The sequence below is a fragment of the Urocitellus parryii genome, chromosome 12 (genome assembly GCF_045843805.1).
Source record: "Urocitellus parryii isolate mUroPar1 chromosome 12, mUroPar1.hap1, whole genome shotgun sequence".
In the NCBI taxonomy this organism is placed as follows: Eukaryota; Metazoa; Chordata; class Mammalia; order Rodentia; family Sciuridae; genus Urocitellus; species Urocitellus parryii.
Genome location: NC_135542.1, coordinates 80695872 through 80722034, shown reverse-complemented (window position 1 = coordinate 80722034; position 26163 = coordinate 80695872). Strand labels below are relative to the sequence as shown.

Sequence of the window (26163 nt, the reverse complement as noted above, 5' to 3'; positions counted from 1 at the left end):
TTCTATCACTGGCAACAGAAAACTGGAATTTTATAACGTAAACATAAAAGACTTGGATACTTACGTTTTGCCCATAATTTGACTGCTCTTAGGGTGAGTCTAAAAGTTTCTTTATTTGGCACTAAATGCAAAATTTCATCGGTAACTCTACATCCTGAAAAAGACAAAACATTCATTTTCCACTATGCAACAAAACTGAATAAAATACCCTCCTAACCTCCAGATTCCCAAATGTTAAAAATGAAAGATATATGTCAGGGTTTATTTTCTATATGTATTTGAAATTTAGCATTCACATATAAGTACTCTGCTTTTGAAGAATTAAAAGTGTATGGGCAATGAAATCCAGTCTTAAAGTAGATGTGGTTCTAAGTATCTTTTTAGATTTTCTTCATTTGACTTTGTTAAATGCATGTAAGTTGTAAAACTGTTCTTGCTTCAAGACAAACCTTATTCACAAATAATGTGATTTATTGTTACATTCTGTAAGTATAGCAAATTAAGCAAGATACTTAAAACCAATGGTTCTCAAAGTACAGACTTTGGACCCTCTAGAATACGTGAGGTTAAAACCATTTTTATAATAGTACCAAAGCTTTCTTTGTCCCACTTACTGTATTAATATTTGCACTGTTGGTACAAAAGCATCCCTGTTAATACTTTAGCAAGTAATCAAGGCAATGGCAACAAAGTGTACTAGAATATAATACATAGTTTACTAACACACACAGTTAAATAAAGGAAAAATGAGTATGATAGTTTGCGCTGTAGGCTGAACTACTTGTTTGTTTTTTTTTCAAGGAACATCAATTTTACTTGAAACTATGATTGACAGATAAACTATGGTTATTCACAGTTACTAAAAATTGACCTAAGTAAGCTCCTCACTTCAAGGAATACAAATGACACAATTTATTGCCAATAATAAAATGCAAACTTTGTTAAATTAGAACATTGGATAACGTTTATCTGCTACTGTGATCCTGGCAGACTTCTAACAAAATTGGTGGTGATAATAATGAATGCAATCTAGAAAATATTTTATACTGAAATGTGTTAACATTTGGAAGATACAAATAACTCTGAATCAGTATTTTCCAAAAGACCAAGGCATGATATAGTATAAAACCACACATGAGAAAAAGATCCATAAGATCCAAAGGATAAAACAGCAAATTTTCATGTGAGAGTACAAAATTTCATTGATGTGATTTTAGATTCTATATTGTAATTAACCTTTTAGAAATTACCACCTTTATTCATCAATAAAAAAGTAACAAACTACAAACATGAATGAAACTCACAAACATTATACTAAGTGGAAGAAGCCAGACACAAAGACCACATATTATATAATTCAATTATATGAAATATGAGGAGAGGCAAACTATAGAGACAGAAAGAGGATTAGTGGTTGCCTGAGATGAGGGGCAGGGGTTGGAAGGGAAAATGACTGCAAATGGGTATGAGGGATCTTTTGGGAATGATGAAATGTTCTAAAATTAGATCATGGTGTACAACTCTGTTAACACACTAAAACACAGAACTGTACACTTGAAAAGGATAAATTTTATGGTATGTAATTATATCTCAAAAAGCTGTTGAAAAGAAAAAAAAACTGTCACTGGTCAAGTTTTGGTGTACTATCAAATAAGAATAATTGCAATTATCTGAAAAGGTTATTAAAACATTCCCCCTTCTCAACTTTATAGTGAAAGGCAAGATTTTCTTCTTATATTTTAACAAAAACAAAATATTTTAAGAAGTTGACTATAGAAGAAGATAGAATAATTTAGCTGACTTTTGTTAAGTCAAAGAGTAAAGAGATTTGAAAAATTTAAGTCATTCTTTATACATAAAATTTATTTACATTAACTTATAATGGATTTATTACTGTTGTTTCTAAATGAACTAATAATTATTTTTAAATTTTGATTTTATTTCTAATATGGTAAATACTGACTTATATAATTCAAAAAAACAAAAGCACTTTGTAGTTTTCAATAAATCTTAAGATTTAATGGTCCTGAGACCAATAAGTTTGTGAACTATAACTAAAAACATAAACAACCTTTCAAATTAAATTTGTGGTTTACAGGATGGTCATGGTATCTATATATTATCTACACAAAGAAAATTACAGCATCTTTGCATGTGTGTATATGCTGGGGATTGAGCCCAGGGTCTTTCACATGCTAAGCATGTGCTTTACCACTGAGCTACACCCCCATCCAACTTAACTTATAAATAACAGAGTTAGTCCAATCCCTAAAAAGGCCATGAATATTTCTACAAAAAGAGCTCTACTTGTCTGTTTTCAAGTAGTATCTGAGATTTCTTTTTAGAAGCTTACCATTTAAGCTGCGAATACACCTTATATCAAGGCTTCTCAGGCGAGAGTCGTCTCTTAGATCTAAATTATCTGATATGGTTTGTATTGCCAGTCTTGCAAAGACTAGATCAATCTTTGGAAAGAGGCAAAAAAAAGAAAAAAATATTACTTTTTCTTCTTCCAGCTCATCCTCCCCCATCCCACATCAAAATGTAAAAAGTTCTAATTATTAATTGTTAAATTCTATCAAAACCTCAAGGATGTATGCAGGTAATCTCATGTGAGTGAAGTTTTACAATAATTAAAATTTCTGGTTTTGGCAAATATTGTGACTTTTAACATATATGCCAAGTGTTTTTAAAAAAAAATCTTTTGAGTGGATTTCTAAATAAAGATGGAAGATCCAACACACATTTACATTCACTCCTTCTTGAAACCCAACTAAAATATCAGATAAATTTTGTTTGGTTAATTTGAATTTAAAGGCATAATCCACTAGGACAAAGAGAAAGAGACAGCAAGAACTATGAAAGCTAGAAAGCAGATGAACAAGTGATAACAGTTCCAGTAGACCTAGCAAAACAGATAGAAAATACATTCAGGAACTAAGGACAGACATAAGCACATCATAAATAAAAAGGAACATTTAGAAAATAAAATTATTTCTAGAAATTAAAAATAGGACGGTACAAATGAAAAAAAGCAAGTTTGAAAGATTAACCCCCCCCCAAAAAAAAAAAACAGAACAAAATTAAAATGATGTGATTAAAGCAGGCTGTTCTGGAGACCCAAAATAAAAATTTGGCGGGGGGTGGGGTGGGGGTGAGGGTGGGGGATGGAAAGCGGACAAAGGCAGGAAATACCATAGAATTCAATAAAGTTCCAAAAACTAAAGGATGAAACTTCCAAATTGAAAGAGAATGACTGACTGCCTAGAACACTGGCTGAAATGACACTAGCCCAAGTACATCACCATGAATTTTACAACTATGGAAACAAAAGCAAAAAACCCCCAAACTTCCAAAAGATAAACTTGGCATATACAAAGAACAAGGAATCAAAATGGCAACACATGTTTCAATGCAGTATGAAAGCTAGAAGACAATAAAGAAAGGCCTTCAAAATTCTGAGAAAAATCATCTCCTACCTAGAATGCTATAACCAACCAAATTATCAATTTAGTATAAGAATGGAATGAATGTTTTTTTTTTTTTTTTTAGTTTTCGGTGGACACAACATCTTTATTTTATTTTTATGTGGTGCTGAGGATCGAATCCAGCGCCCCGTGCATGCCAAGTGAGCGCGCTACAGCTTGAGCCACATCCCCAGCCCCATGAATGCATTTTTTAAACATGCAAGATATTGAACAATACAGTTTTTCAGTAAGTTAGTGGATGAGCTCCATTAAAAACGAGAGTAAACAGAAAGAAGAAAATTCTAGAGAGAAGCAAAAGGAAATTACAAGATATTGGCAAAGGAAGATGCCAGGATGACAGCTGTACACTATTCACAAAAAACAATCAGCTTAGATTGGAACAGGTGAATAGACTCAGTTTTTTTCCAAAATGACAAAACCCCAAACAATTATTTACATCTAAGAAAATAAAATATCACACAGCAAAGAATGGTAATCGAGGATGTTTAGTGCTCAGCTCTGAATATGCTTGTAAGATCATAATAATGTAAACACAGAATACTGCTCCAACTAAAATTATAATAATACAATTATTTTAAATTATGAGAAAAAGAAAGATATATCTAAAAACCATGGGGGTAGAGAGGGAGGTTTGTTTATTTTCCATGGTGAGAAGCCAATAGAAATAAAAAAGGAAGGTGAGGGGCTATTTAAAGATTACTATTTAATTCTTTTAAGATACGTGCCTACATTAGATGAGGCACATGCCTCTAATACTAGCTACTTGGGAAGCTGAGGTAGGAGAATCATAAGTTTGAGGTCAGCCTATACAACTTAATGAGATTCTGTCTCAAAATAAAAAATAAAAGGGATAGGCATGAAGCTCAATAATATAGCACCCCTGGGTATCATTCTCCTGCACTGAGGGATTATAAAACAAAACAAACAAAATCTTTTTTTTTCCCCAACAAAAAATCTTATTGGTTAATCAGTTCATTTATCAAGTCAGAAGAATATAAACACTTACTTCAATACCATCAAATTCAAATTTTATAACAGGTACAAAAGCGTCTTCTACAGCCTACAAAAGAGGAAAACAATTATAACACACAGGTTAATCTTCTCTTTATACTTCCTAAGTGCTGGTAACATAAATCTCTTTGTTTCCAATTTGTATTTTAACTCAACAGAAAAAATAAAAAATGTTCTTCATCTTATATTCAGGTTAAGGACTTCTACTTTGTGACCTGTGTTACTTAAGATAAACAAAATGCCTATGATAATAAATATTAAATTTATTATCCTCCTAAAATATTTGTCGGAAACTGGAAAGCAGAAATGTTGTCATTTGGATACTTACTGTTTCTTGTGTCTAAAGTGAAAAGTGATTATTTAGAAACAGCACTAGTGTTAGAAATTTTAAAATAATCAAAATTCTTGACCAATAAAAAATTATATTTTAGGAATAAGGCCAGTAACTGCAAATTATTGCTATTAAAATTTTATTTGTTGAATGAATAGTTAGATATATAGTTACTAACTGAACCTTCACTCAATAGCACACACAATTTGATTATGTATCAACCATTTATGAGATACTACAGTAAATGGTTTATATAACTTATCTCACCAATCCGTAAAAAAATCTTATAAAAATGTTATCACCATATCTTTAAAATAAAGATAAAATATAAAATAAATAAATAAATAAATAAATAAATAAAAATATAAAATATAGGCTCAGAGAGAGTAGGTAACAACTAAGGTCTAAGAGCTAAAAGTGGTATTCCAGTTGAAAACCCAGGTTTGTATAATTTTAAAGCCTGTGTTCTTACTCTTTATGTGTTAGTTTAACAAAACAGCAACTTCTTATGAGGCATTTCAATAATCCTAAGACCTAGGATAACTAGGTTACTAATTTCAAAATATCAAATGCGAAAAGATACTTACTCTTAAATTTCTAATGCCATCTTGATGTTTCAATTTTTCAAAAAAAGACTGAAAAAAATCAGATCTTTCTACATGTCTTGGAGCTACACAAAGTGCATCGATGTCAGCTCCTACAAATCAAAGTATTTCTTATGAAGAAAAGCATACTATGCATTTTCATTAAAGTTCATGCAAACATATGTACAGAACAAAGTATGGAAGGTGTGTATAAGAAAAATGTTAGTTGAAAAGATGTGGAGAAAAAGGTACACTCTTACAGTGCTGGTGGGACTGCAAATTGGTGCAACCAATCTGGAAAGTGGTATGGAGATTTCTTGGAAAATTGGGAATGGAACCACCATTTGACCCAGCTATCCCTCTCCTCAGCCTATACCCAAAGGATTTAAAAACAGCATACTACAGGGACACAGCCACATCAATGTTTATAGCAGCACAATTCACAATAGCTGAACTGTGGAACTAACCTAGATGCCTTTCAGTAGATGAATGGATAAAAAAAAATGCGGCACATATACACAATGGAATATTACTCAGCAATAAAAGAGAATAAAATCATGGTATTTGCAGGTAAATGGATGGAGTTAGAGAAGATAATGGTAAGTGAAGTTAGCCAATCCCAAAAAACCAAATGCCAAATGTTTTCTGTTATATATGGAGGCTGATTCATAGTAGGATAGGGAGCGGGAGCATGGGAGGAATAGAGGAACACTAGATAGGGCAGAGGAGTTGAAGGGGAAAGGAGGGAACATGGGGTTATTAATGATGGTGGAATGTGATGATCATTATTATCCAAAGTACAGGTATGAAGACACGAATTGGTGTGAATATACTATGTATATAACTATAGATATGAAAAATTGTGCTCTATATGTGTAATAAGAATTATAATGCATTCCACTATTTATATATATATATATTTATTTATATGTATAAATATATAAATAAATAAAGATTAGTTCTGAGTAGTGATAGTGGGAATTTTTTGCTTTTATATTTTCTATGAACAAATAAGCATGTACTCAAAGTTCTTATCACTAGAATATAACCAAAACCAGTTACCTTTAGTGTGTACTCCAAGCCTATAGGATCCAAATGTGAAAATTTTACCACCAACTGTAGCCACAACAGAAGGTGGGAGATTCTAAAATAAAATCACACAAAAGACATTCAATAGTTCAAGTTATTTTGTACAAAAAACATCTTTACATTCTACTGTCATGTAAAGCTTAAAAGAACAAATAAAAAAAAATTTTTAAGTGTCTAAATGCTTACTACATTTTATTCAGCATATGTTACACAGTACATTTGACAGCCTTGGTAAAATGGGATTTGTTAAAGCACTTCAGGGGTCTTTTGGTTTTGACATGAAACAAAGAGGGTATTCCCAGAGGGAGGACAAAACATTTATGTCTACTACACATGCCCCACATCTCTACATCTCTCTCTTTTTTTTTTTTTTTATGGGTTGTTCAAAACATTACAAAGCTCATGACATACATCTCTCTCTTAAATATAAACTTTTTTTCATCACTTGACTCTACCTGACTTTTCCATATCCCTGTCTTTTGGCTTGATCACTTTTAACAGTCACCAGGGAACTCTTAACTACAAATTAATAAGCTTTCAGCTATTTACAACATGATATTCTCAGCCTATCCCATTTCCCCTTAAAGTATGTTTAATTTCTTGACTCTATTTCTGCAAGCTTTCTCAGGAAAGTGAGGTCATTCTTAATATGATATATTCATGAGAGCTAATCTAATAACTTCAATTAATATTTCTATGATTGTACCATAATTAAAAAGCTACTTTGGAGCTGGGGTTTTGGCTCAGCGGTAGAGCACTCGCCTAGCACGTGTGAGGTCCTGGGTTCGATTTTCAGTACCACATAAAAATAAATAAATAAAATAAAGGTATTGTGTCCAACTACAAAAAAAAAAAAAAAAAAGCAAGCTACTTCTTATTATCCATACTGCCTAAACTAATCATTATTATTCTTTTTGGCTAATTCTTAGTTCATATCTCTTAAATTTGTTGCTACCATTCTAATCAACTACTCTTCCCCTAACTTCAGGCTATTTAATAGTTATCCTAAGCTATATAATCTTGCCCTTAGTCTTTCTTTTCTCTTATTCTATGTTGTACAAAATTCACTGACTCGTGTTCCTAAATTATTCCATTACATACTACTTCTGCTCAAAACTTTACAGTGCAATCTTCCTGGACTACTGAGGTAAAGATTCTTGAGCCTGGGGCTGGGAATGTGGCTCAGGCAGTAGCGCGCTCGTCTGGCATGCGTGCGGCCTGGATTCAATCCTCAGCACCACATACCAAGAAAGATGTTGTGTCCACCAAGAACTAAAAAATAAATCTTCACACTGTGCTCTTATGGAACTTCCTTTCTGATGTTACTCCATAACCCAATCTCCTTTCCACTGCATTTGCCATTGCACCTGCCTCAAATGCATGCCTCTTTGAGTACCTTTAATACTTTTTTCACAATTCATTTCAAGTTCTACCTCTTCTGTAAAGACTTCCCTGACTATTCTTATTCAGGTAACAAGCTCTTTTTCCTCTGTGCTCCTCCACTATTAAAATCTTTATACTACACTTATTGACCCATAAATGTCTCCTCTCCAACCATATTTAAAAGGTGAGAATTGTATCTATTACTTCTCTGTATTTTCCTATAATACCTAGTACAAATTACATCTGTTCATTAACCTGAATAGAACTATCTGTATAGAAGAATATGCTTGTTACTTCTTCTGTTTAATGAATATTAATGTTTCAAGAGTATCACAATTTTATAGCTAGAAAGGAGTTGGTAAATTTGTTAATAATTAACATGAATCAAAAGATAAGCCAAACATTGAAAAATCTTTTAGTTTACCTTTCTACTTTGAAATTTAAAAACCTTGCATGATTTGTGAGAAAGCAATACACTGAATCATAAGTAAAATATTTTTTTTATATACCTTTATTTTATTTATTTTTATGTGGTACTAAGGATCAAACCCAGGGCCTCACACATGCTGGGTGAGTGCTCTACTGCTGAGCCACAACACCAGTCCGGTAAAATGTTCTAAAACATAATCATTTAGCTGAAATAATCAGAATTGGTGTTCTAGACCATTTAGAGTTTCTAACACAAATCCTTCAGTTATTTTCCAAACTAAAATATGCATAAAACAAAGAATTACAATTGACATAGCAGATGACCTTATCTACTCAGTGAAAAATGTCAAAACTTCCTTTCTGATTACTAGTAACAAGGATTACACATGCTCAGAATCTGACATATCACTCCACTGTTGATAACCTTGCTGAGAGCTTAGAAATGAGCCAGATTGCCTTTTGGCAGCAAGAGTAAATAGTAAATAGCAAATAGCATAAAGACTGTTAAACTCAATGACTAAAGTCTTAGGAGAATCCTAACCTTACTTGAGTCATTGTTTATAAGAATCAAATCTACATATTTATCATAGGTATAGAAATAAGTAATAAAAGTTGTAAAAGAAATAATTGTAGGATATGTTTATCTAATTTCTAAACCCATGCAGACTAAGGGGCATAAAGGGTCTTTATAGATACCAGTTGGCAGACATGAACTTTCAACTGCTACTATGGGAAGAGATGGAATTATTATTTAAAAAACAAACCAAGTTTATAATACAATAGTTTGAGTTACCTGATGAAGGACAAGTGGTCTGAATGTGAGCAGACCACTTGTCCTCCAAAGGTTTATATGTTAAAGGACTGGTCTCTAGGGTGACAGTATTGGGAGGTGGTGTGGACTTTTAAGAGGTAAGGCAGTAATTCATAACTAAGTACAAAAGGAACTGTGAAACTCCACTGGTTCTATTTCCTGGGTGGGGATGTGCTACTGGTTCTGACATAAACTCTTACTACTGCCATTCACTATCCTCATCAAAGGTCCAAAGCAAAAGGGTCGCCTAATTTTGGACTCAAACTTCCAAAATTGCAAACTAACTAAATGTTCTTTTTTCATAGTCTGTCTTAACAATTTTTTTAGTGATGAAATGCTACCTGCTAACTAAAATAGTTAACTCCCAGTTGAACATGCCCCATTTAATTGTAATCCAGCCATTAAAATAATATTCACAGTGATTATGAGACAATAATGAAAATTCAATTATATTCAAAATATTCTAAAAAAGAAAAATATATAATTCAGAGGAAAAACAGTTAAGCTACTTGCATAATTATAAATTTGTGTTTACAAATTCCTATGTCTTAGAGGCCAAGCAGGTATGCAAATAAGGAACTCCCACATGAGAAATACAGAATTTGATGAATGGCACTTGCCTTGTCAGAAATAACAGGAAATAGTGGGAGCAGGAAGTACTGAGTACTAGAGGGCAGGAACCCAGTCCCATTCAAGCCTTTCTGCTGAGTACAAAAGCAGGCCCAGTGTTGCTAGATCTGATGTTTCATAATAAGTCTGAAATCTAGTTTTTTAAATAAAATCTCCTCATATTTAAATTTTGGCCTACTACATATGGATCCAAAAAAAAAATTTATGTGAACTTGCAGCTATAATTTGCCACCTCTGGGGTAAAACCTCACCTACTTAGAAATTAAATTATCTAGACTAATTTATCCCCTGTATACCACAGAGCTAAGTTATAATGTGTTTCAGATAATTCTCAACTTTTGCATCTTACTACTAGGACAAAAGACCAGGACATAATGAAACAAAGAATTCCATGTAGTATAGAATCTTACCTTACTCTCACTGACATCAGATATCCATTCTTTTACTAAATTATTCAATTTACCAAGAACAACCAACCTATAATAAAAAGTAACATTAAAACTTTAAAAAAATATTAAAAAAATAAACATATAGACAGTATCTCTGTGTTGGTGTTTGAGTAAAAGCACATTGTATATATGCTAATACTATCACATCTGTTGATATACAGCACATTTTTGGCATTCTTAGATCCCTAAAAGTGTCAAAGAAATGATAAATGTGATGATAGTATTTTGGTCTCTGAACTATTTTCAAAATTGAAAAAAATCTAGTAAAAATCACAAAGTTATCTTCTGTGAGTTGCAGAGGCCAACAGAATTGTCAATTTTCTTTGCTTTATTGTGTAATAATTAGATAAATTCAATGTGGTACTAGAGGCTAGCATTTGCTCACTGCCAGTAATAAGTCTTTGAGTAATTAAAATGGGCAAATTAATTATTGGCTAATTTTTGTGAAGTATATTATTTAATAAGAGCAGTTTGGTATTATTAAAACAAATTTACAGTCAATGCCACAAATAAATCAACATTAAAAAATAAAAGAAGGTTTGGGATATAAAAGATAACATGAGAGAATGAATTTGCTTTTCCTCCATCCTTCAAGATGCTGAGACTGAAAACCTTGGCATTGTCTTTCTCATATTTCACAGTCATTAAATAACCCTACCTTAACAATGTATCCCAAATTCTACTATTTATCACCTCCACTGCCATCCTCTAGTTCGAAGTACCATAATTTCCTCCTGGGGTTATTATAATGGCCTTTTAAATAATCTCTCTGCTTCTGCCCTTGCACCCCTATTCCCAATATAGCAGCCAGAGTGACTGTATTAAAACATTAGTCAGATCATGTTAATCTTCTCCTCAAAGCCCTAATAGCTTTACGTTTCATTCAGAATAAACCAAAACCTTGAAAATGCATTACAAGGTCCAAAGTCCAAGTCCCTTCCCACCTCACTTTCTTAAAGCTAAAATTTCCCTGCTTACTTGCTCTGCTTCAGATAGTCAGCAGATTTGAACTTACTATGTACTACTCAAACCTACCAGGTACACTCTCACCTCAGGCTTTCTATCCAGAATGTTTTTCCCTCTACTATCCACCTTCTCACCCATATTCACATTTTCCTCTAAATGTCATTTTCTCAATGAGGCCTTCTCTGAAAACCTCTATTCCCAGCTTTATCTTTCTCAGTAGCACTTATGTGTAATACTGTATTTATCTTACTTATTTGACTGTTAGTCTCTTCTAAACTTCACCTAAAATGTAAGCTGTAGGATGGGCCAAAAATTTTCTTTTTGTCATTTCTGTATCTCTAGGTAGGGATATAGTGGGCATTCAATATATGTTTTTGAATTAATGATTAAATAAGATACAATAAAATATTTTACAGTTTTCAATGACATACCTGTGGTTCAGTTCTTCCTCATCTTCAAATACTCCAAATGGCTTCATGGCATCAATTAATTTCTGTGTATAAATATGATCAATTTCTTTAGGACATGCCAAACTAATTGGAGAGGTAATTCCATAATGCTTTTGTTGACGCTGGCTGTCCAGCATGGTGTTTCTATTGAAGAAAAAGGAAACAGTAGAAAAAATTTAAAGTATCATATCATACTGATGCATTCACCCTCTCAATCCACTCATGTTAACTGAGCTACCTTAGAAATTAATTTAGTACTAACAGTTTGGGCAGGCACTTTTTTAAAGGAAAAATGGGGACTTTTCAAGCCAAAAGCAGCATGTGTTGGCATAACACCACTTACTTTGAATGCAAAAAACCTAAATGAGATCTGTGCCAAGGCTACCTCTACTACACCCAGTACACTAAAAGTCAAGTACCATCTACTTTCTAGAATCTTTGAAATGCAAATGCTTGAAAGAAAGAACTTTCTTGGTAAAAACCATTGGGCTTTTCCTTCTAAGAAAGAAACAAAAACTTACCATCAGAAAGTCCTTGTTGAAATAATCTGGCTTTTAAATGAAATCACAATTAGATTTCTCCTTGGGAAATTCAACACCCTTTGTTTGAATCAGAGTTTATAATCCTAACATTTGTTACTCTTAACTCTTTATTTTGGATTGGCACTAATAATATTTCACACTGAATAATTACCCAATTCTTTACACTAAATGTCAAACCTTTTTTACTGGATACAAGTGATCTTCCACAGACCCTAGCCATCAGGAAATTACATTCTTGAATAAGGTACAATAGATTTCTGAGATTTGGGGTTTACATGGACCAATGACTTCAAAATAAATTTTGGACCCAATAAGGTTATAACATCTTATTTTGCTGTGAAAATAAAGCAAAAGCACACACACACACTAACCAACTAACCTTACCATCCATCTTCACCATGCTTTCACTAAGGGACATCAATACCAAGTAATAGTAAGAATATAATCTCAAAATAAAAAGCAGTCTTTTAACTTGAATAAAATAGTCTTATAAAAATAAGACACAGAAGAATCCTGAGAGGCATGTTAATGGGTACAGGTTGCAGTTGAATAGGAAAATGAATAGCACAGTAGGACAACTGTGATTGACAACAATTTATTGCACATTTCAAAATAGTGGTGAATTTGAATGTTTCCAACAAATGTGTAAGGTAAAGCATGTAATTGCCCTACTCTGATCATTATATATCATATACATGAATTGAAGTATCATACTGTACCCCATAAATATGTACAATTACTGTGTCAAAATTTTAAAATCACAGCCAGGCACATGCCTGTAAGCCCAGCAGCTAGGGAGGCTGAGGCAAGAGGATGGTGAGTTCAAAGCCAGCCATCAGCAATGGCGAGGCACTAAGCAACTCAGTGAGACCTGTCTCTAAATAAAATACAAAATAGGACTGGGGATGTGGGTCAGTGGGCACTCGAGTTCAATACCCACTACAAAAAAATAAATAAATAAATAAAATTTAAAATCACAAAAATGCAACATAATTATTAACTAGTCAAAACATTGGCTTATCACCACTATTATTAAATCTATAAAATAAGGCATGTTCTTTAGCTACAGATTTCACAGGGAGGGAGGGAAGAATCAAATAGAAGAAACATACCAAGAAACTCCAAGAAATATACCAGTTTAATTTTCTTCAACATTGATTTTGTAAATGTTTATTAGTTATTTCATATATATATTTATGTGTGTATATGTGTGTGTGTGTACACACACATATACACACATATATTTTTTTTGGGGGGGGCAACAGGGATTGAACCCAGAAGTGCTTAACCAGTGAGCTACATTTCCAGGCCTTTTTATTTTGAAACAGACTCTCACCAAGTTGCTTAGGGCCTTGCTAAATTGCTAAGGGTATATCTGAACTTGAGATCCTCCTGCCTCAGCCTCCTGAGTTGCTAGGATTATAGGTATGCACTACTGCACCTTGCTCAAGTTGTATTTCCTTTTAAAAATTTGGCTTTTTATCTTCAGTGAGCTACAGAGGTGTTCTGGTATTGTTTGTGTTTGCTTACATGAATATGATAGACATGGGACAGACTGATTAAATATTACCATTCAATTAATCTCAATAACCAAGAGGCAGGTCTTGAATAAGTGCTATTTTCCAGAAAAGTACCTGAGGTTCAGAGAGAAAAAGAGCCAGAATCTGAACTCCAAAACCTTTTTCCACCATTCTATTTTCTCTTCCATAACTACTTCTGACACTATAGTCCCAGGTCTCAATTTCTTATCTATATTCTCAAAATGTTGGCTATTGAGATCCCTACTGATCATAAAAATCTCAATTCTAGGGTTTTGAACCTCCCTCATCTAAACAGGAAGGGGTGGGGGTTGTAAACAGCATAGTGCACATTCCCTTCAATCCATCAATTTCACTTATAGGCAAAAACCATAGAGAAAATCTAGTACAAGTGGACAAGAAGACATGTAAAAGAATGCTCCCTGCCACACTGTAACATTAAAAACTTAAAATATCCTAAACAGTCACTAAGAGGAAAAGGACTAAATTTGGCCGTATCCCCACGATGGAATACAACACATTAGTTAATGTAAATTAATTAAAACTGAAACTATTAACATGGACAGCTGAGAGGTACCATGTTGCTCTAAAGAAACAAGCTGCAGAATGACAAGTGTGACACTAAGTTATAAAGTTTAAAAATAAGTAAAACAACGACAGCTATTATAGACACAAACGTATATAAAGCATAAAAAGATGCATCAACAATAAACATCCAATTCAGAACTGTGGGGATCTCTGAAGAGGAACGTGAATGGGACCAGAGAAGGGGGAATAAGAATCCTTCAGATGTATCTGGAACGTCTGACTTCTTTTAAATAAATAAATGCAGACACACACACACCACACACCACACACACACACACACACACACACACACACACACACACGGGCGTGTTATTCTTTGGGAGAAATGGGTGGTGGCACAAGCCGGTGTTTCAGCTATTCTCTGCATTTTTTTATATGAATATTTAAATTATTTCCCAATAAACCGAAAGAAGCTCTAACAAAATCTTGGCAAGCAAAGAAACTGTTTCTGACTTATCAAAGTGAGAGCAGGAGATACAGACCGGTAGATATTGTGGGTAGGTGGGGAGGCCCGAGGAGGGGGCGTCAGTGGCGAAAAGGCCTCTGCCTTTATCAAACAGAAACCCCTGGGCTGGAATAGGTCATTCACCCCTGAAGACCTGAAGACAGCCACTCCGGCAGGGAGGAGGGGGAGGCAGGGGGATGGTATTTGCGCCAATGCAGACAGAAGCAGACGGGCTCAGACAGTACTGAGGACAGGAGAGTGACCGACAATTTCTCCCCACGGACACAAGCACTTCTCTCCCTCCTCATCAGTGTCTGGGGGGCGTCCTCAGAGGCGGGACCGTGGGGGTAGACAGGGACTCCTGAGTCTCCGAGTCCAGGCAGAGGTGGGTAGGTAAGCCACCGGGTATAGGGGAGGTGCCACTGCGGACTGGCTGGGAACGGGAAAGGAGATCACTGAGGCAAGGTGCGGGCAGAGTACTAGGGTCAGGGAAGGGAAACGAAGCCCCGGGGTGACCACCTCAGCTCACCTCTCCCCACCTCGCCCTCAACCGCCGCCCCCCACCACTTACGCAGACATCTCTTTCATCGCTTCCTGCGTCTCCCTCTTCAGCGAGTGTCTTTCGCTCTGGAGTCCTGTTCTTGTCGCTCCCTTCTCCCTGTATCTACTTTCCTGCAGTCACTTGCAGCTCGTTCGCTCTCTCACTTCCCCACTTACTACGGCCGAGGCATCCAAACGAGTAGTGAAAACACCACAAAACCGGCTCTATTTATGACAATACAGCGCGGACGACGCCAATATGGCGCCGCTTCCCAGACTGCCTCTCGTCCTCTGCAGCCCCGCCCCCTTGGTTCCCGGGCCCGCCCTCAACCACGCCCGCTCTGCCTTCGGGCTGCGTTGGCCCCGCCCACGGGGGCGGTGAGCGCCTTCACTCGGAACGCAGACAGGGAAAAAAGCTTTTGATCCTCTCCTTTGTCCATGGGGCTGTCAATCCAATCACACCTCTTGGAATGTAATTTGGAAATATGTTTTTCTTGTTTCTCCATTGAAAGCATGTATGTATTTTTTCAAATATCACATGCTTGCCTAACAAATACTATTTTAACTCTTCAATTTTCCCACATCTTTAATTTAATTAAGCGTAGTCAAACGTAATCAATCCACTTGTCAAGGAGATTATGTTGGGAGAAGGTCACACCCAGTAACGTGCGACTTTAACGCAATTATCCCAGGGGAAAGCAAGCTTGTCAATTGGAGGCTAACTGTTCACTTCACCTCTAAGTGCCACCCCCTGATTCATGACATTCTGGCATTTAGCTCAGAGAGGCTGAAAGTAATTGCTAACAGTTTGCAACAGGATAAATCCAAGGGTGAATCAAAATCTCACACTTTGAAATAATGAAGATCATGTTCTATGTGATTGTAAGGATGAAGATGGGAAAATAATGACTGATTTAAAAATGTTAAATTTATTTAAAATTTCAAATACTAACCCATTACAAAGAAAGGTTGTCAAGAAGCTGCTTATTCTTGGAATATGACTCAGAGTCACAGTTAAATAGAAGAGATTACTTATTGACTCATTCATTTATTAATTCAAAATATTTATTGAAAATCCAGTCTGCATTAGGCATTGTTTTATGCTCCAGGACTTACTGGTATGTAAAACCAGATGTATCCTTTGATCTTATCAAGCTCAGAGTTTAGTAGAAAACACTATCAGATATAAGTGTTACTTTTTTTGTTGTTGTAAAACTAAAGCACATATTATGTGGAGAACCTTAATTTCTGCCTACAAGAAATCATGTCCTGGGGCTGGAATTGTAGTTCAGTGGTAGAGTGCTTGCCTAACATGGGTGAGGCACTGGGTTCCATCCTCAGCACCACATAAATAAATAAATAAATAAATAAGTCATGCCCTAGGGGAGAAAAACATATACACAAGTCATTAAAATACAATATGGTCTATGATACAGATGGCATCGGGGTGATAAGGGACTTATCATCTAAATTTGGAATGTGTCAATAGTGGATTGGATGTAGATGGTAGGAAGAAGGCAAAACCTATTCCTGGAAACACAGAGTAGGAGCTAGCATGGGTATTAATGCAAGGTAGACCCAAAATTGAGTCCTAGGTTTGCTGTTGACTGGTTTTGTGACAACAACAAAACAAACTTTTAAGTTAACCTTGAAAAAGAAAAACTTTTTCCTCATCTGTAGAATAAAAGAGAATCAAATGAGAAGAGTATGTATGACCAGTATGAACCTCAATCCAAAAATCCAGACTTGCAACAATTAGCACTTTATTTTCAAAAATTTAAGTTTTGACTTTGATCCCTTCAGTCTTCTGAGCTAGCATACAAGGCAATTTTGATCATGTTTTCTCTCTATTCCCCTTTCTTGGGATAGTACTAAGGGACTTTTAGATATAGGGCAGATTATATATGTCTGGTCCTGGGCCACTTTCCTGTACTGTGGGCTTCTGGTTCTGGAGGTTTTCTAATGCATCTGGGTCGTGTCTGGGGCTCACGGTAAGGACCTGTGATCTCAGCCCAGAGTACCACAGAGATAGCAAGTCTTCCCATCTCCTCCACAGGTTAGTGTATCTTGCCACTCTAGGAGACAAAAAGCCTCCTTTCCTCAAGTTTTCTAACCAAGATGTGGAGTTCTCTTCAGGGCTTTGCCTTGTTTCAAATACAAATGTCAGGCAGACTTGCAGGGTTTAACTCTGCTATCTAAATAGTGTAGAGCACTTAGCACAGTACCAGGCTCATACGAATTCAATAAATTAAATTTTCTCTCTTTTTTGGTATGGGAAATTGAAACCAGGGGTGCTTTTACCCTTGAGCTACACCCCCAGTCCCTTTTTACTTTTTAAAAATTTGAGGCAGGATCTCACTAAGTTGTTAAGATGCTCACTAAATTGCTGAGGCTGGCAATTTCAATTATTCTGTCATATATTTGTTTTTTTAAATATTTATTTTCCTTTCTATTTTTTTCTGATTCTTTATCTGAAGAGAATAATTTGTTTGCCATCATCTGTTAGAACAATTTGGAAGGAAGGTGAATTCTCCTTTTAATCCTATTAATTCAGTGAAATCTTAGGTGTTTCTAAGATAACTTTTAAACTATATTTAAATAATCAAAGTCAACATCAGGAACAATATATTTTAATTTTCCTCTTTATATAATTTGTAGTTTGGCACTGTATAATTGCCCTCTCCCCCATGTTTATGTCTTTGATAATCTACCTAGGATTGAATTCTATTTAAATAAGGACATTTTCTCCTTTGCAGTATACATTATAGATGTATTTGTTAAGCTAAACTAAAGTTTTTCAAAATATAAAAGTAAACCATGTTCATAAAAAGAGAATGGATATGTGTCCCTCCCCCTTTCCCAGGGGAACCATTATTAACAGCTGTGTATTTATCTTTCTTTTTTTTTTTTAAGAGAGAGAGATAATTTTTAAATATTTATTTTTTTAGTTTTCGGTGGACACAACATCTTTATTTTATTTTTATGTGGTACTGAGGATCGAACCCAGTGGCCCCGCACATGCCAGGCGAGCGTGCTACTGTTTGAGCCACATCCCCAGCTCTGAATTTATCTTTCTAGCACCCCAAATCACATATAAATATGTACCAGTGATTCTGATGTATTGTTTTTTAATTTTGGAAACAATGGAATCACATCATACATATTCTGCTCCTTACTTTTTTTTTAACTCAAAATTATGGGCATCTTTCCATGTTAGAAAATGTTATGGGTTGAATAGTGTTCTCTGTAATTTCTTTTTCTCTACATTTTTACTTCGGTGCATTATTGTACATAATGGTGGGATCTGTTGTTAAATATTAGTACATGGACACAAGTGTTCTCCAAAATTTCATGTGCTGAAGCCCTAACTCATGGTACCTCAGAATGTGACTGTATTTGGAGATAGTCTTTAAAGAGTAATTTAGTTAAAATGAAGTCACTAGTGTGGATCCTACAACATGATTGGTGTCCTAGTCAGAATAAATTTAGACACAGATGAATGGAGAGGTACTATAATTTGGATCTGGAATGTTTCATATGTTAAAGGCTTTTCCCCAGTGAAATAATGTTCAGAAGTAGGATTTTTGGGGAGTGATTGGATCATGAGGGCCTAATAAATTAATCCACCGATAACTGAATGGACTGTTGGAAGTGATGGAAACCAGGAGGAGGGACCAAGTTGAAAGATGTGGATCTCTGGGCGCATGCCTTTGGGGACTTCATCTCATCCCTGTCCCTTTCACTTTCTCTCTTTCTCATTATTTCTTCATCCTGGCTGTCAGGAGCTGAATAGCTTTCCTTAGCCACACCCTTCTCCCATGATGTTCTGTCTTGCCTCAGGCCCAAAGCAAAGCAATGGCCAACCAGAGACTGAAACCTCTGAAATCATGAGCCAAAATAAACTTTTCCTCCTTTAAGTTGTTTTCTGTCAGGTATTTTGGTCACTGTGTCAAAAAGCTGACCAATATATCTACTTTGTTCTTTTTTTTTAATAGCATTTTTTGGGTTCTTTTTTTTTATATCAACAGTATTCTTTGTCATAGGTAATACATAATGCATTGTCATAATAATGTGTAAGTATAGCTGAATCATGTGGTGGTTCCATTCCTAGTCTTTTGAGGAGCCTCCAAACTAATTTTGATAGCAGTTTTACTAATTTACAATCCCACCAACAGTGTAGAAGTGTTACTTTTCCTCCACATCCTCTTCAGCATTTATTTATATTATTTGTATTCCTGATGACTCTCATTCTGACTGGTGTGACATAAAATCTCCATGTAGTTTTGATTTGCATTTCCCTAACTGCTAATGATGTTGAATATTGTTTCATTTGTATTTCTTCTCTGGAGAAGTGTCTAATTCATTTGCACACTTATCAGTTGGGTTGAGTTTTTTAGTGTGAAGTTTTTGAGTTCTTTATGTATTTTTATTTATTCTAAATTACTTTATGTATCTGGAAAACCTTACATTAACTCAGAGAGCTTTGTCTGGCAGATTGTTGTAGCAGGTCATTACACTGGTTTATTACGAGCACTTAAGGAAAAGAATTTTGGGGGGGGTTTGTGCATGCTAGATGCTCATACTCTACCACTGAGCTACATGCCTAACCAGGACTAGCACTTTTTAAAAAATGAAGATAAGTGTGATTCATCGGATAGGATGATCCAAAAATGATCTTTGGAGCTAATGCTGGGGTTGCCTACATATTGTGCCAGCTGGGACAAAGGTCTCCCCAACTATCAGCAGCAGGGGCATTGCCAAACTTAGCAATCTGTCCCTAGCAGATGGGGCAAAAAATTCCTAAAGATCTCCAGGTGCTAGGAAGTTGGCTTTCCCACACAAGTCCTGTAACAGCTGGTTCTTAAACTCAGTCACCCTGGCCCTAGTTTCTTTGTCCCACATTCTGATAAGGCTATTTTCTCACAATTTTGCCCTAAGAAAGTGTCAGAAGACAGCAGAAAATATCCCTTCACCAGAACACATATAGCACCTAGCCTTAGCATCTTTCGTTTCTTTTGTTGATCCTTGACTTGTATGTTTCCCGCATTAAAGGCTTGTTTTAGTCAGCTTGTTCACTATTATGACTAAAAGACCTGACAAGAATAATTTTAGAGGAGGAAAAGTTTATTTGGGAGCTCAAGGTTTCAGAGGTCTCGGTCCATAGACAGTATTGGATACGAAAAATAAAGGACCCCAAAATAGTGAGGCCTGGGAGGAGGAAATAGAAAAGAAAGCAATGCATTGATGGCTTTCTTCCCTCCCAAGATAAAACCTTTCCAGATGCTGGCCACAGGCAGGGAAAAAAAAAAAAAATTGGCTCATCAAATCTACAAGTGATAGTTTCTAGGAAATACTATCTCTTCCAAGACAACTCGTCTTCAGGTGCTGACCACCGACCCCCAACTCAAATTCCTGAGTGCCCAAACTGACATGCTCACTAAATCACTCACAACCTATATAAGTCCAGTCTCCTTCTTTGTTCAGGGGCTCATTTTCCACCAGGAAAGTGGGTCCCACTGTGTCCCTTTGTCCCTGCTTACCCTGTTCCTATGTGAAATTTCATTCCTGAATAAAAACAAACAAACAAACAAACAAAACTGAGCTGATTGGTGAGGTTGGTGTTTGTCCTGGTCTTTTTTGGCTCACAGATAGCCAGCTCCATTCCTTGGGGCTTAAGGTAGGCTAAATATCATGGTGGAAGAGTGTGGCAAAAGGAAGCAGAAAGAGACTCCACTTGCCAGATAAAAAATGTTTCAGATAAAAATATAATATAAAATATAAAAATGTATCAGATTAAAAAAAGGTCCACCTTCAATTCTCACCTCCTTCATCCACACCCTACCCCCCTTCAGTTACCACTCAGTTAATCCCATTAGGGGATGGGATTTAGTTTTGATTAGTTGATTTGAACAAATAGGAGCTAGTTGAATGTTGTCAGAAACTGATTGGATCCACAACCACATTTTTAACAGATTATCAGAAGAAATAAGACAGAAAAAAAGCTGACAGTAAAGATGCTTCAGAAGTATAGTAACATACATTGTTGGTGGGACTGTACAACCACTATGGAAATAAATATGGAGGCTTCTCAAAAGTCTAGGAATGGAACCACCACACGATCCAGCTATACCATTACTCATTATTTACCCTGATGATAAATTAAATTCATCATACTGTAGTGATATGTGCATACCCATGTTTATAGCAGCACAATTCACAATAGCCAAACTATGAAACCAGCCGAGGTGTCCATCAATGAATGAATGGATAAAGAAAATGTGGTCTATGTACACAATAGAGTTTTATTGAGCCATAAAAAGAAATGAATTTATGGCATTTGCAGGAAAATGGATGGAACTAGAATCCATCATGTTCAGTGAAATAAGTCAAACTCATAAGGTTATCATAAAGTTAAGGGTCTTATGGTTTCTTTCATATGCAGCATCTAGAAAGGAAAAAGGAAAACAAAAATTGGGGTGGATTTCCAAAAAATCAAAGGGAAGGTCAGTAGAGGAAAGGGACCAAGGGGTGAGAGATAGGGAGGGAGAGGGAAATGCTGGGGAATGATACTGGCAAAATTATGTTGTTAAATTGTGTGCATGTAAAAATATGTAACAACAAATCCCATCAATACGTACAACTATAATGTGCCAATGAAAATGTAAAAAAAAAAATTACAAATTTAAATGGAAAAAAAAGTGTAGTAACATGTTGCTATAAAATTGTGGGGGAGGAGCAGATGGGATGAGGGAGGTGGAGTTATAGCTGAAGCCCTATAGTGGTAGAGGGAAAAGGACCCTACTCTTTGAGGTTTTATGCTTGCATGACTAATTCTGCCTTGTTGAGACCTCAGCCTGCAACTGAGGGTGTCAGAGAGGGAGGAACATCCAAGTGTTGCGGTTTCTAAGAAGCTTCTCAACCCACCTTCTTTTAACACCCTGCAACAGGGTGGCTTGGACCACTCAATGTCTAGCATTTCCTATTTACAATCATTTGTTGTCTCCTCACAGAGGAAAGAGTACCTTCTGTGATTTGGTTTTATTTTGCTACTTAGTTAATTTAACCTTGAATTTAGTAGAAATTGCTGTTTCTAATTTGAAATTTCTGTTGCTGGGGAAGATACAGTTGGCTCTCCACATCCACGGACTCAACCAACTTCAGATCAATCAAAAATATCCAAAATAAAACTGTGTACTGAACATATATGTACAGATATTCCCTCATCATTATTTCCTAAACTATGTACATAGTATTCACATTGTATTATGTATTATAAGTAATCTAGAGATGATTTGAAGTATATGAGAAGATTACATAAGCTATGTGCAGATACTACACCATTTTGTAGAAGGGATTTGAGTATATGTGAGGTTTGGCATCTGTGGGATGGGAGGTGGGGATCCTGGAACCAATCTCCCAAGGATACCAAGGGATGACTGTGTTTAATATGCACAATTTGTTACTTTAAAATATATATATTAATTTGGTGCAAAAGAGGGGCAATCCAAGTTCCTATTCATTTTTCCTACATTTAGAACAAATATGTGAAACCCCTGACATGCTTTGAACAATTTACAAGCCCATTGATTTAAAGAGTTTGATTTTGAGAACATTTCCAATTTCAAGTCTGTGGATTTTCATGGTATGTGCTTGTAGGATGAGGCTCCCTAGGTTCTCATAGTGTTTTCTTTCATTAAAACCCTGCTAGCTTCATTGGAAGAGTCTTTGCCCTGTGTGCTGAGATGCATCAAATCAAGTAAGGTAGCAATCAACTGCTTTCCTAAGAGTTGTCTTGACAGCCTGAAGTTAGGGAACTCAGCATTCCATTCCCAACTGTTTGTTCTCTACACATTCAGAAGGGAAAAAAAAAATCTTTACACCAATTTAAAACTTTTCCCCAAAACTCAGGGGATTAATATATAAACGCTGTGGACAGGGAGGTAAGTTTCCTACTTCCCTCCAAATTGAAGCCAAGATTAATTACGAGATTCACCTGTTCCTGAAACAGGCCAGGTAATGGATCCTGGCTGTGCGCTCCCTGAAGCAGTGCTGGTCCCACAGTTCACAGACTTACTTGCTTTGATCAACTCATTCTTTCTCAGCAGGCCCCAAATGGTTGCCACGGGGACACAAGTGCTTAGTTTACAATCATGTTAATTTTGCTTTTTGTTTGTCTTTAGCAGTTGGAGATTAATGAGTAAAAAGGGTGTTTAAATTTTCAACCAGGCTTCTTCTAATCGCTGGGCCGCATTGTGGCTGGCAGTTTTATTACTTTGATTTCCTGAATCAATCAGGTATACGGTTTCTTTGTTCAATATAGGTTATGGTGCAGGAAAAGACAGTCCTACCAAGAATGACTGCAGCTGCTCTGGATTCCGTGGAAGGCGATTGTGAAAATACTTTGGCACCTTTGCAGGTTTTCATAGGAGGACTTTGTTGATGGCATAATTTGTTTGTTTGCCATGCTATGTAGGGATTGACCCCAGAGACACTCCACCACTGAGTTACATCCCCAGCCCTTTTTGTTTTTTTTATTTTGAGACGGGGGTCTTACTAAGTTGCTGAGGCTAACTTTGAACTTATCCCTTTTGGGCTCCCAAATTGTTGGGATCACAGGAAGTAAGCCACCATGCCTGGCTCCTGGCATTCTAAATAAACATACCTGAAGCATCTAATAAAGGAGGTTACTATGCCTGTTTTTCATACTGAGGAAATCAAATTAGCTGATATCTGCTGCAACGGTGAAAATTAATTCAGAATTTGAAATAAATTCCTTGGAAGCAGGAATTTGTTGCCACTTCAACTCTTGATGCTTCTGAAGTGAGGAAAACAAACTCCATTCTGTAGCAGGGTTACTTCAGTGTTTGCCTTCAGGTTTGTACATAAACCAGTAAGGCCATGGGGATTCTCTCTCAAAAGAGACTTTAGATCAAAGAAATCCCCTTCAGGTCTCATACATTGTAATAGAAATTTTACACACATACTACAACTGAATATGCATTGTTCCTGAATGTAAGAGATAAGGAGAACTTTGCTTTAACACAGTCTTTCTAAAGCACAAAACTGATCATGATACTTCAGAGGCCCAGGTATTGGAGGCTTGATCCCCAGCCTGTAGCACTGTCAGAAGGCAGTGAAACCTTTACAAAGTCAGGCCTGATGGAAAGAAATTAGGTCATTGGGAGTGGACCCTCAAGGAGGATCTTAAGACCCTGGCCCCTTCTTTCTCTGCGCCCTGGCTGCCCTGAGGTAAACAGCCCTCCTCTACCATGTGATCCCACCATGATATACTGTGCAGCCCCAGGCCCAAAGCAACAGGGCCAAACCACCATGGATGGACTGAAACCTTAGATGTGTTCTGAGAAATAAATCATTAAGCAAATCCATGTGTGAATATCATAGAATGTACTTACACAAACTAAGATGGCTACAATGTCATTAAGTACTGTATGTGGTCTCATGGAACCACCATCATGTGTAGTCCATCTTTAACTGAAGCATTGCTTTATAGCATTGATCCTTCTGATCCCATGTGTTCTCCTTACAACGTGATGTAATACTCCTCCACTGAGAGCCAGGTTTGTGTTCTCAATTCTGGAACCCGAGTAGGCTTTTTTTTTTGTAACTGTCTCAACCAAAATGGTGAGTGGAATGATGGTGGAATGTTGCTATGTGACTTCTAAGTCAGGTCTTAAAATGTAATCCAGTTTCTGCCCCTTTCTTTCATTTTTGGGACACTTGCCTTTGGAACCCTGAGCTGCTACACAATCCATCTACCCTGAAGCTGTCATGCTAGAAATACTATACAGTTAGAGTGGGAATGCTTGAGGAGCACCCAGCTGTTGGAATCTCTCTAGTTTAGGTACCTGGTATATAAGAAACCTTTGAGATAAACTAACCCCAACTTATCTGACTGCAACCTCTTGAGAGACTTTGAGTAGAACTGCCTAGCTGAACAACTTTGGAATTTTTATCACATAGAAACCATGAGAGAAAAATGATCATTGTTGTCCCAAACCATTATTTGTTGAGGTGATTTGTTTCATAGTTATTGTTAGCCCCAAAAGTACCCAACTAGGTACAAACTTCATGGATTAGCAGAGCTTTTATTCAGTGGTGAAGTCACCCCTCTGATGGACCTACTTTCCTGGTGGAAAATGAGCCACCAGCCAAAGAGGGCATCTGTGCTAATATAGATTACACTGATAGGTGACTTAATTAATGACAGAGCGTGTCAGTTTTCTGCTTTTACTAGAAAGATGGAAGGTCTGGGGTCAACGCTCAGTATCTGGGAAAGGATTTGTTTTGGGAAGGATCAATGCTGTGACTTCTTCCCAGAGACTGTCATTCTAGGGGTGATGAATATCTCCTCCCTGGGGCTTAGCTTGTCATTGGGAAAGAATGTATTGGGAAAGGATCAATGTTTTCAATGTGTTGCCTTCTTCCCTTTCCCTCTTCCCAGGCCACACTATTTTGGGGTTTATCATTTTCCGTATCTAACAGTTATAGTGTCTGGAAAAGGGAAAAGAGGGCCGAAAAGTATCATGGGCCGTAAATTAAATCAAATTATAGCTGGGACTAAAAAAAATAATTTGGTAGGAATTGCAATTTAGTCTTAAAAATATGAATCTAGAAAATACCAAGGCAATTATTTATGAATAGGTTGGGTTTATTTCAGAAATGCAAGGTTAGTTTAACATTAAAAAGTTAATGTAATTAACTATATATACAGAATATAAATAAAATATTTATTTTATATTATAATATATTTACAATTAAGTAAATATTTAGTAAAATTCTATATATACCTATGATTTTAAAAAGTCGAGTGTCAATGGTAAGAAAAAATTTTCACTAACTTGATAAATGGTTCTACAAAAAAATCTATAT

At 36.1% G+C, this 26163-nt stretch overlaps 1 protein-coding gene across 1 annotated transcript in view; it reads right to left on the bottom strand.

The window, feature by feature from the left end:
• Positions 1–15528, bottom strand: part of Papolg (poly(A) polymerase gamma) — a 35368-nt gene extending 19840 nt beyond the window's left edge. The window contains exons 1-8 of the mRNA XM_026387226.2: positions 15305–15528; positions 11603–11764; positions 10167–10233; positions 6477–6558; positions 5418–5527; positions 4495–4548; positions 2354–2465; positions 65–154 (exon numbers count right to left, since the gene is read on the bottom strand). Of these exons, the coding sequence (XP_026243011.1) occupies positions 65–154; positions 2354–2465; positions 4495–4548; positions 5418–5527; positions 6477–6558; positions 10167–10233; positions 11603–11764; positions 15305–15321 (694 nt within the window). The 5' untranslated portion in view covers positions 15322–15528. The remainder of the gene's footprint in view (positions 1–64; positions 155–2353; positions 2466–4494; positions 4549–5417; positions 5528–6476; positions 6559–10166; positions 10234–11602; positions 11765–15304) is intronic.
• Positions 15529–26163: the final 10635 nt, after the last annotated feature.